The sequence below is a fragment of the Tachysurus vachellii genome, chromosome 16 (assembly GCF_030014155.1).
Source record: "Tachysurus vachellii isolate PV-2020 chromosome 16, HZAU_Pvac_v1, whole genome shotgun sequence".
In the NCBI taxonomy this organism is placed as follows: Eukaryota; Metazoa; Chordata; class Actinopteri; order Siluriformes; family Bagridae; genus Tachysurus; species Tachysurus vachellii.
In genome coordinates this window covers 21,295,683-21,308,182 of record NC_083475.1, presented here as the reverse complement: position 1 = coordinate 21,308,182, position 12,500 = coordinate 21,295,683, and the positions used below count along the sequence as shown (strand labels likewise).

General features: G+C 41.7%; 2 protein-coding genes across 8 annotated transcripts in view; both read left to right on the top strand.

Annotated features, from left to right (window-relative positions):
* Positions 1-9,831, top strand: part of magi2a (membrane associated guanylate kinase, WW and PDZ domain containing 2a) — a 118,922-nt gene extending 109,091 nt beyond the window's left edge. For 2 of the 7 annotated variants that reach the window (XM_060890149.1, XM_060890146.1), the window contains 3 exons: positions 986-1,124; positions 5,224-6,496; positions 6,982-9,831. In XM_060890149.1, the coding sequence (XP_060746132.1) occupies positions 986-1,124; positions 5,224-5,816 (732 nt within the window). In that variant the 3' untranslated portion in view covers positions 5,817-6,496; positions 6,982-9,831. Of the gene's footprint in view, positions 1-985; positions 1,125-4,328; positions 4,440-5,223; positions 6,497-6,981 lie in introns of those variants that run through there. The other 5 variants (XM_060890147.1, XM_060890148.1, XM_060890152.1 and 2 more) reach the window with 5 other exon arrangements.
* Positions 9,832-10,972: 1,141 nt separating this feature from the next.
* Positions 10,973-12,500, top strand: part of nup107 (nucleoporin 107) — a 17,305-nt gene continuing 15,777 nt past the window's right edge. The window contains exons 1-2 of the mRNA XM_060890154.1: positions 10,973-11,104; positions 11,990-12,078. Coding sequence (XP_060746137.1) covers positions 11,097-11,104; positions 11,990-12,078 — 97 coding nt within the window. The 5' untranslated portion in view covers positions 10,973-11,096. The remainder of the gene's footprint in view (positions 11,105-11,989; positions 12,079-12,500) is intronic.

The window sequence follows — 12,500 nt, the reverse complement described above, 5'->3', positions numbered from 1 at the left end:
GTGCGTGTGCGTGTGCGTGTGTATGTGTGTGTGTGTGTGTGTGTGTGCCTGGAGCAGTCCCTGCAGCACTAATCTGATCCTGTGTGACAAATTACAGCGAGCCTGCAGGAAGTAGAAAGCTGTAAGCGAAAGGAAATTAGAGTGACATTAAACATTATACTGTAATAAAGCAGCAGGAGACTCGGCTTCATGACGCAGTCACACCCATAAACCTGCACTCACAGAGCCGACACACTCAAACACAACCATGTTTCCATATATGGACTTAAAGCCACGCCCACTCTTTTTGCGTTTTTTTCATTATATGAACTCAAATACACATACACGCACACACACACCTTTCCCTTTATGGACCTAAAGCACTACCCACTCAGATATTTGCTCATTGTCACCTATGGTCTCAAAGCCCCGCCCACTCAGGCCCCATTTTCTACCTATACCAAGACACACCTACATTTCCATCTATATCTTTTTAAGGCACACCCATTCAGATCTGTTCTTATTTCTAATATATACACTCAGACACGCCCACATCTCTGTGAATGGCCTTAAAGGTGCTGCTATACACACATCCATAACTGTGCTCAAAGACACGCCCACATGTCCATATATGGTCCTTAAGCCCCTTCATTCAGGGCCGTTGTTTGCTCATTCGACAGCTTTCATCAGTTCAGTCAGAAGTTTATCAGAATATTATTACTGATAGAGATGTATAGACGTTATGAGATCACATAACATCCTAATAAAGAACATCGTTCTGAAGTAATGTAGTGATTATAATGTTGTAAAGATTAAAAATGAACGGTTTGAAAATTAAATGTTTTAACTTTTAAAAGAATTCACCACTGATTTCACTGATACAGTTTAAGTAACACACATAGCAAGTGTTTTATACAGGTATCCTGGTGTGTGTGTGTGTGTGTGTGTGTGTGTGTGTGTGTGTGTGTGTGTGTGTGTGTGTGTGTGTGTGTGTGTGTGTGTGTAGGTCGGAGACCAGATCATAGAGATTAACGGTGAGAGCACACGGGAGATGACACACACTCACGCCATCGAGCTCATCAAGTCAGGTGGAAACCGAGTGAGACTGTTGTTGAAGAGAGGAACGGGACAGGTACCAGAATATGGTGGGTTCACACACACACACACACACACACATATGTATATATATATATACACACACACATATATATATATATACACATACACACACACTCATACATACACACACAAACATGTATAAACACACACAACCACACACACACACATACACATATACACACACACCGAGTCGGTACAATCCAACACTCAGTACTAACACTAACAGACTAATAAACGTCATGTCACACAGCACAGCTCTGTACATACAGGACAATAAGTGTGAGGTAATTATTATGTCTCTTTGTAGAAGCCAACATTCTGAAATCCGTTATAAGCTTATTATTATTATTATTATTATTATTATTATTATTATTATTCATTCATTCATTCACTCATCTTCTACCGCTTATCCGAACTACCTCGGGTCACGGGGAGCCTGTGCCTATCTCAGGCGTCATCGGGCATCAAGGCAGGATACACCCTGGACGGAGTGCCAACCCATCGCAGGGCACACACACACACACACTCATTCACTCACACAATCACACACTACGGACAATTTTCCAGAGATGCCAATCAACCTACCATGTCTTTGGACCGGGGGAGGAAACCGGAGTACCCGGAGGAAACCCCCGAGGCACGGGGAGAACATGCAAACTCCACACACACAAGGTGGAGGCGGGAATCGAACCCCGACCCTGGAGGTGTGTGCCTCACGTGTATTTTGGTCACGTCACGTGACGTCACGTGTATAGCCCCGCCCCCAAAATAAGCGAAATCAAAAATTTGCACAACATGGACATGTGACATATCAAAACACTCAGCACAATGAGGGGAACTGCCCCACGTGTATTTTGGTCACGTCACGTGACGTCACGTGTAGCCCCGCCCCCAAAATAAGCGAAATCAAAAATTAGCACAACATGGACATGTCATATATCAAAACACTCAGCCCAATGAGGGGAAGTGCCTCACGTTTGTTATGGTCACGTCACGTCACGTGTCGTCACGTGAAAATAAAAAATTAGCACAACATGGACGTATCAAAACACTCAGCACAATGAGGGGAACTGCCTCGGATGCCTCGGTATTCGGATCACGTCACATGCTCATGTCCGCTCGCCTCCAAAAGTATTGGCAAAAGTATAGCGGTCCAGTAGCTTTCACAATCTTTCTGTCCACTTGCCTCCAAAAGTAACACTGACCCTTATGTCCACTCGCCTCTAAAAAGCACCGGCCTTTGCGAATACTTGCACCGTCAAAGCCAACATCAAAGTTTGTCTCGACGAACTTTACAAATCTAGTTATTATGTCTCTTTGTAGAAGCCAACATTCTGTTTTCCTATTTAAGCTTAGACAAAAATGTATCAAGAGTAACTCCTCCTAGAGCTTTCGAGTCACATGCACCAAATTCAGATATGTTGTAGATGCTGGTCTGAAGTTTGTTGCTATTACTTTTCTAAGTGATCCGAGTACCGGTATTTCCGGTACCGGGTCTCAAATTGGCCTTTTTTCCCATAGACTACCATTATAAACTTTGGAGGTTTATAACTCGGCAAGGTTTTGAACTATCTACACCAAACTCGTCCAGCTCCTTTAGGGTGAGACTCTGAACAAAGTTTTAAATTGGTGTACCGACTGGCCTTTTGGTTGTGCCGCATCCCCGCCCCAATATATGTAAAATCAAAAAACTTTTTACAACATGGACATATCAAAACACTCAGAACAATGAGGGGAACTTCCTCACGTGTATTCTGATGACGGCACGACACCACGTGACGTCACGTGCAGCCCCGCCCCCAAAATAAGCGAAATCAAACATTAGCACAACATGGACATGTCATATATCAAAACACTCAGCCCAATGAGGGGAAGTGCCTCCCTCACGTGTATTCTGGTCACGTCACGTGGCGTCACGTGAAAATAAAAAATTAGCACAAAATGGACGTGACATATCAAAACACTCAGCACAATGAGGGGAACTGCTTCACGGGTATTCAGATTACGTCAGATGCTCATGTCCGCTTGCCTCCAAAATTATTGCCACCCTAGCTGTCCAGTAGCTTTCACAATCTTTCTGTCCACTTGCCTCTAAAAGTAACACTGACCCTTATGTCCATTCGCCTCTAAAAAGCACCGGCCTTTGCGAATACTTGCACCATCAAAGCCAACATCAAAGTTTGTTGCAAAGAACTTTACAAATCTAGTTTGTTTATTGAGTTTTTATTTTCATTTATTTATTAAAGTTTATATAGAATTTAAATAATAATTTTTTTTTTAATTCTTGAAATGTTTATTTATAAATTGTCATTACATTTAAGTGCAGGTTCTTTATAGACCTGATTCAATTCAATCCATTCAACTTATAAATAATAATAAATGTAAATATAGAGTTTATAAAAGTCACATTTCACTGTGTAGAGTAAAAGACGCTCATGATGTCATCAGACTGACGGCTGCTGCACTTCTCACTACTTTACTCCTAAATGGTGAAGATGATGATGATGATGATGTCACTCTGTAGTTTCAGTAAAGCTCCAGTTTCTGAGCCTCAGACTTTAATCAGTTCATCTTCATTCTGATCAAACGCATGCGCAGTGTTTATTAACAGTTATAACACATCTGTGTTTATGTGTAGTCGTCCTCTTACTGCAAACCTGCTACTGTTGACTCTCTCTCTCTCTCTCTCTCTGTCTCTCTCTCTCTCTCTCTCTCTGTCTCTCTCTCTCTCTCTCTCTCTGGCTCTCTCTGTCTCTGTCTGTCTCTCTCTCTCTCTCTCTCTCTCTCTCTCTCTCTCTCTCTCTGTCTCTATCTCTCTCTGTCTCTCTCTCTCTCTCTCTCTCTCTCTCTCTCTCTCTGTCTCTGTCTGTCTTTCTCTCTCTGTCTGTCTCTCTCTCTCTCTCTCTCTCTCTCTCTCTCTCTCTCTCTCTCTCTCTCTCTCTCTCTACCTCTCTGTCTCTTGCTCTCTCTCTCTTCCTCCTGCTGTCTGTCTCTCTTGCTCTCCCTTTTTTCTTCTGTGTGTCTCTCTCTCCTTTTGTCTGCCTCTTTCCCGCTCTCTCTCTCTCCCTGTCTCTCTCTCTGTGTCTCTCCCCCCCCCCCTCTCTCTCTCCCTCTCCCCCCCCTCTCTCTCCTGCTGTCTGTCTCTCCCCATCAGTCTAACCTGTCTAACTGCAGAGTAACATGTTGATCTCTGGCTGTTGTTCTTGTTCTAACCCTAATGATTGGTCTAGGTTGTTACTTCCCCTCCTGTAGGAATGGTATCTTCCAGCCTCTCCATGTGCATGAAAAGTGACACGCATGGCTCCCCCTATTTCTTCTTAATGGGCCAGTCTAAAGACACGGTTTGTAACAGAGCGCATGCCTTCTAACGCTAGACGTCTCACACTGACTCACTCTGTGTGTGTGTGTGTGTGTGTGTGTGTGTGTGTGTGGGTTGTAGGAGATTTCATCACTCTTTAATTCACTATTTTAAACATGTGGACACGTCTCTCCTGAACAGTTCTGTTCCTTTTAAAGGGATGTTAATGTTAATAAGTGAATCGAGCATCCGACTCGAGCACAACTGACACTTTAACACCGTCTGCTGCACTGTGGGATATCATGAGCTCAAATCTCTGTCCTGTACACACTCTACAGGCAACAGCACACTAAATCACCTGCATCCTGAGCACAGAGCACTGTGTGTGTGTGTGTGTGTGTGTGTGTGTGTGTGTGTGTGTGTGTGTGTGTGTGTGTGTTTGTCTGTGGGAAAACATTTTTCTGGGCCTCATTTGTTTGTCTGTATCCATTAAAGTGCCACTTTGATTTCGTGTGTGTGTGTGTGTGTGTGTGTGTGTGTGTGTGTGTGTGTGTTTGTATTCAGCATGTAGAACATTTGACAGATTCAGAAGGATTTGTGCAGGTAAACTTGTCTCTCGTCTACAAACAGACGTCTGGCAGCTTTTTCCCAAGAAACCCATCAGTCACCTGTTTTCAGCTGAAATCATGCTGTGTGGTGGTGCTGTGGGATGTGTGTGTGCGTGTGTGTGCGTGTGTGTGTGCGCATGTTTGTGTGTGTGTGTGTGTGCGTGCGTGTGTGCGTGTGTGTGTGTGTGTTGCAATTATTTATTGCCATCCATGTTTTAGCAGATAGCTCCGCCCCCTGGGATCCTAACCCTACAGCCTCCTCAAGCGTGTCAGAAGTAGCTCCGCCCCCCGAGAGCTTAACTAACACGTCGCCGTCATCCCATGTGAACCCATCTACAGAGCCACCTTGCACGCTTCTGATCGACACGGAAGCCCCCGAAAGCTGCCACCAGGGTCTTAAAGCGGCGGAGAAAGCGGGCACGGGGTCCAGCAGGGGGCAGAACCGGCACCGGGAGGGCAGCAGAACCAGACGCCGAAGCTCGGGTGGGAACAAGGGGCACCAGAATCGCTCAGACGACACGAAAGCAGAATCCAACAAGAGCCGATCCAAAGAGCGGAAACGAGACCTGCCTAAAGCCCTGAGAGGCAACGCTGAGGTCAACAGGGGCAGCATGGAGGGTGTCGGAATCCTGCAGCAGGTCAAAGGGCAAGCACGAGAGCCAGACAGGGGGACGGGGGAGAGAAAGACGTCCAAATACAGCAGCAACATGGCGAGCAGGAAGGCGACCGTGTCCCCAGGGCCGTGGAAAATCCCCGGATCGGATAAACTCCCGAGCAGCCTGCGATCTGCCTCGTCCACCATCAGCAGATAAAACACACACACACACACACACACACACACACACACGCTTAGATTTGTTTTGTTTCGATTAGCTCACTCAGCCCTGAAGTGATGATCGATATCGCCAACAGAAAAAAAAACAGATCGCCATCTTGTGGATGAACGAAGTCGATTCGGTTTGAATTGATTTGCTCAGAATCACGGAGGTCCCAAATCCGTCTCCCACCACCTTCACTCACAGACCAGCATTTTAAAGTTCAGGTTTTATTTCTAAATTATTCTTTTAAAAAGACACGACACCAACCACCTTAACGATTGTCTTATTTCCTCGGTAAAGAAAATAAAATAACGACGACGATGATGATGATGATGGTGATGATGAAGGATGTAGGAGGATGATCGCAGGAGTCTGTTAATCTCGTGCATTCTGCCTTAAAACTAAATAAACTGCAGATAAATCGGGTAAACTCATGGACGATTAGAGAATTATATTATATTATATTATATTATATTATATTATATTATATTATATTATATTATATTATATAAAGAGAGATGTGTGAGCGTGTATATAAACTCGGCCTTGTTTCACTCGCAACAACACAACCTCCGCTACTCTTCCTCCTCAGAGCCTTCTGATTGGTCTCCTGCTCCCGTCTGCCGTTCCGTCAGCCAATCAGCATCGAGTACGGTGACTTTACTATGCTTCAGGTACTAAAACTAGGAGAATATTTACAGACATTTGTCTGGAAAAATAAGTTCATTATATAAAGATTATAGTTTGTTATCCAGAATATTTGTTTTTGGTTTTTTTTGCTGTGTGCGTTAGAGAAAATGTCTGAGAATATTATTGTCGATTGTCTCAAAAGGTTCTAAAGTCTTTTGACGTTGTTTATCGGACGTTTGGTAAAGTTTTGTGTAAAGGAAAAAATCGCACCATGTTTATTGAAGTTAGTGAGTGCAGACATTTAGCCACGCCCACACATCTCCATAAAAGGCAAACAGTCCTCGCGTTATAGGGTGGCAGCTAAACTACAGCGGTCATTAGACTAGCCCCGCCCCAACGGTCTCTGATTGGCTGAGCGGTATTACGTCACCTCGAGCGAACTGAAACGGACACGACGTCATTTTAATAAACAAACGGAAGTGTGAATTTCTCTTTCCTTCTTTTTCTGAACTATAATTTTCCTTCGCAGCGTCCTTTAACTCGGATAAACTTATTTTCACAAGAAGACGCGGTCGATTCCTGACATTCCAGCTGCTACACTACACTCTGTTACCTGAGCTTCTATTTTCATACAGAGAATAAATACAGAACGTCTACACAAAACACCTTATAACACATATATACAGTAAATATAGAAATATATAAAGAGTTCTACAACGAATGAAACGATGATGTTGCACTTTTATTTTGCAGTTAATAAATAAACAACCATAAAATATTTAAAGATTATTTTTATTTAAAAATGTATTCCAGAAAGATTGTGTTTTTGTGCTCACTTCACTTGGAAAATATGCATTTTTTTTTCAGCCCGTAATTTATTTGTGTTTGTTTTCTTATATATGCAAAATGTCTCCTTGACAATGACAACGATGATGATGATGATGATGATAGTGATGACGATGATGATGATGATGATGATAGTGATGATGATGATAGTAATGATGATGATGATGATGATAGTGATGATGATGATGATGATGATGATAGTAATGATGATGATGATGATGATGATGATGATGATGATGATGATGATGACGAGTCACATGAGGTTTGATTCTGGGGTTTAAAAAATCAGATTTAAAAAAAAAATATTTTTAATAAATCATTTTAAATGACTATAAATTCTACAGATCTACTGAAATCCTGTATATCACATTATATATAAATATAAAGATCTATTAAAGAGTGCCTATGAAATGATCCTGTACTTCTGAGTGACATGAAAAGCTTGTTGGGGAAAAAAGCCGGAAATTTCTGGAATTAAGACTTTTTTTTTTACTGCCATTGATTGTGATGTTTCCTTTTAACATCTCTCGCTGTATCGGTGTTTTTTCTGTTTAAAGACCGAACATGACATAAGTGCAATGTAGCAGTGTGTATCACGTCATCTTACACACACACACACACACACACACACATCGGTACTGGTGACAGCTGAAGTTAGAAAACAAAGATGAGTTTGACGACACACGGAAATCTGATTTAAAATCTGATGACTTGGTAAATTCACGTGACAGTTGACATGATGCTCCGTACAACACGTCACACTTCAGAAACCAACAGCCAAATATCTACAAACTCGCCTCTTTACACAAACACGACTCATAATAAACCACTGTGTGTGTGTGTGTGTGTGTGCGTGTGTGTGTGTGTGATTCTTTTCCCATAACAGCACACAGTGATTTGACCCTGATTCCAGTTAAAATACACTTTGTACGTTTTATCTGTTCATGGTTACATTCGAGGTTCTCACACAATCACAGCTCCAAACAAACCTGCACCAGACTCTTTATTCCCGGTGAGAGGAACAAAAACATGTGGCTTGTGATTCACTGTCACTGAGAAACTGAACCCTCTGACACTGGAGGCTCCTTCCACTAACTCTGTCTGTCTGTCTGTCTGTCTGCCTGCCTGTCTGTCTCTTTGTCTGTCTGTCTGTCTGTCTGTCTGTCTGTCTGTCTGTATGTCTCTTTGTCTGTCTGTCTGTCTGTCTGTCTGTCTGTCTGTCTGTCTGTCTGTCTGTCTGTCTGTCTGTATGTCTGTCTGTCTGTCTGTCTCTTTGTCTGTCTGTCTGTCTGTCTGTCTGTCTGTCTGTCTCTTTGTCTGTCTGTCTGTCTGTCTGTCTGTATGTCTCTTTGTCTGTCTGTCTGTCTGTCTGTATGTCTGTCTGTCTGTATGTCTGTCTGTCTGTCTGTCTCTTTGTCTGTCTGTCTGTCTGTATGTCTGTCTGTCTGTCTGTCTCTTTGTCTGTCTGTCTGCCTGCCTGTCTGTCTGTCTGTCTGTCTGTCTCTCTGTCTGTCTGTCTGTCTGTCTGTCTGCCTGCCTGCCTGTCTGTCTGTCTCTCTGTCTGTCTGTCTGTCTGTCTGTCTGCCTGCCTGTCTGTCTGTCTCTCTGTCTGTCTGCCTGCCTGCCTGTCTGTCTGTCTGTCTGTCTGTCTCTCTGTCTGTCTGTCTGTCTGTCTGTCTGTCTGTCTGCCTGCCTGTCTGTCTGTCTGTCTGTCTGTCTCTTTGTCTGTCTTCCTGTCTGGCAGTCTGTGTCTGTCTGTCTGTCTGTCTAACACAGGCAACATTTGTTTACTTCATTTTTTTTGGGACTGTAAAGCAGCACACAGACTCGCCAGACTTCACCACAGCTATAGATTCTGATTGGTCAGCGAGTATCGACCTCACTAACTAACTAACACACACACACACACACACACACACACACACACATTTTCCTACACACTCTCAGGTTTATCAATCGTCTTAAATCTCTACAGTGATTCATCCTTCTCTTATATGAACCACAATCTACACACTGATTTACATTTTTGTTGTTGTTCTGAACCGAATGTAACTATAAATGGATAAAAACTGTAACTGTAATCGTTGGTTAATTGCTGCAGCAGCAGAAAAATAAAACACTTTTGTTCCTTCTTCTGTTACGGGAAAAGAATCAGCCTCAGGGTGGTGTAACACACACACACACACACACACACACACATGGGTTTTTCTCTTTATAGTCCAGAAGAATTTGTTCTTTCAGGCTTTTATGACATCACTAACACTATTGTCAAGCTTTTGATGTATCTGATTATCGGCATGACGACGTCAACGATGATGAAAACGATGATGAGGGACTGGGATCTGAATCACTGTGTAATATTCTATACTATTAGACAACACTTTAGACACACACACACACACACACACACACACAAAGACTGTACATCAGCTATTTTTTATGAAATGCATCTCTACAGATATAATAACTTTTGCAGGACGACTTGTTTATTGTATAAATACTGACAAATAAAATCTTGCTATGGTGTAAAATATCTTCACTAAACGTCTCGGCTGTGATTTCTTTCTTTTTTTATTTAGACTCAGATCAGGTCTAATGTTTATGTCTCAAAAGGTCAGATGAAGCAAACAGAGTTTAATTTACGGATCAGTTACATACGGATTCGGACGTCTGTATCGACTGCACTTTAATCAGCGATAAATAAAATCATTTACTCTTTGTCTAAGATCTCAGAGACGTTTTCGAAGCAGCAATATCTTAAATATAAAACAGTGTTAAACAGCTATAAAGGCGACTCTCGGTGACGCTGCCAGCACCGTGCTTCATTTATAGCACAACTGTATATACAATTTATTTATTTTTCAATTTTTTTATTATTTATTTTTGTCTATTTGTATTGACATATCTGTATTTGTATTTATTTATTTCTTATTTTTTTATTCTCATCTTATTTTTATTTTCTGTGTGTTGTGGAACTAAACAAACTGCACACTTAAAGGCAATAAAACTCCTTCTGATTCTGATTCTGGTTCTGATTTGAATGAATGAACGAATCAAAAGCTCTTTCTGAGCTGTTCATTGGAGTAAAATGATTCATAGTACAAACCTGACCACAATCGGTTCGGGGGAAAAAAAGGAGTCGGTTCATTTAATGATAGTGAGCCTGTGAATCGACTCAGTGAATCACAGTTGAAAGCAGAAAAAAAAGCAGGCTGCAGGGTTTAGTGCAGAAAACAGATTATGATCCGTTTCAGTACCTGGTTAAATCTGGAAAAGTACAAAGGGGTGAATATTTATGGCATCTACTGTAGAACAAAACAACAAAAATGTGTCAAGCATTAATTTCTAAACAACAATAGAAAACAAAACAAACTAACAAAATAAAATCACGTCTCAAAGAACCAAAAGCATTTCAGATATTTATTTTTATTAATGAAATAATTATAAATCATTAATTATTCAACTGTTTAAATGTTAATCATTAACTGTTTAAGTAAATAATAAGTCTGTAAATTGTGTAATTTATATTACTCGCCACTAGATGGCGAACCGTTAAAGTGTCTTATGTGTTCATTAAGAACTAACGAAGGAGCGGGTTGTAATCCCAAACCGCTATGTGCTGCCTACATCCGTACACTATCTGTAGGGTTTAATGCGGCTCGTGCACCCTGTTTAGTGCCCTAGGAATAGTAACGGACGCGGATTGGGACTGAACCGACTAGAGGATCCGAAGGCGCAAAACTAGCCGCATTACAAAACGTTGGCTAATCACCGCTATAAGAGTTAATTACAGTCATCATGGACTGGTAAATATTATAACTTAATATTGTTATGATGTTTGTGATATTTTTGTTTTGTCTACTTTGGCTATCGGAGCGGTTAATTTAGTAAGCTGGCTGATTTGTTAGCTTGATAGGAAGCTAACTAGCTAAAGCTCACATGTCAACATTCACGAGGATTTAATGTTGTGTGTAAATATTTATCTGTCAAATCAAACAGAATTAAACATTAAACTATGGGGATATGATGGAAAATGTAAAATAACTTTTCAGAGAGCTGTGTTTTGGTTAATACTAGTAATAACTGGTCATGTGTCGTACTCGAACTACTCGGCTCTTTGAACCGACTCTTTCAGGTGAAGGTGGACAGGCGACTCGCACGAATGATCTGGTTTTTATATATATATAAACTATTTTTTTGCGCTTTAATTTCTTCTGTTTCTAAGGTGCAGTTTAAAATCGAGTTGTTTGGCGCTTTAAAAGACTTCTGCGCTGTTTGTAAGAGTGAACCGACTCACTGAGTCGTTCTGATGGTTGATCCTGTTGGAAAGTAAATCATATAAAACTTGTGTATATCTATATAAATAGATACAGAGCTGAGACATGAGGTCTACAGACCAAGTTCCATAATAACTTAGTTACTGATCCTAGTCCTTGTTACAGACCCAAAGGTCCAGGAGGTGAAGCTGGATCTATAAACTGTATAAAAGTTACACAACACTGTACACCATGATACAGTACATTAACACACACATCAGGCCTGAATCACACTTCACACATTGCTTCCTATCTGACATACGGTCTGACCCCATGAGCGACTCTCCTCAAGCCCCTGATGCAGTAAGTAGAGACATGATGGAGGCGAGTTATAAGACTGTTAGTGAACTTGTGTGTGTGTGTGTGTGTGTTTAGGAGTCAGAACTGTCTGAACTCTCCAGTGGTCCGAGAATCAGAAGTGACACGAGCCGCCCGAAGGAAAAGCTCACACAAAAAGGTGGCGTGTATCCTTACCAAGCGTCGCTCATGGACGTGGAGCTCGATCTTGTGTAAAACTTTTCCATGTCTCATTAATGTCCAACATCATAACTATCAGTAACATCAACTACACCATCAGCCGTTTTCCCCCACACAGGCTGCTCAGGTACGTGTTCAGTGTCTTGTCATGTCAACATTACTGCAGCTCTCTCTGTCAGGTCTACACATGAACACAATTCATCTTCTGTAAATGATCCATAATGCAGCTGTGTGACTTGTCTTCAACCTGCCTAAGTTCTCCACACCACACACTGCTGAACTCCTCCACTGGCTCCTGTAGCTCACCTTCATCTTCCTAAAACACTTAAACTAGCTTTTTTCCCTTGTTTGTGCATGGAGGTTGATGGCATTAAGTCTGTAACCTTAAAGCTCTAATGCTGTAAATGTA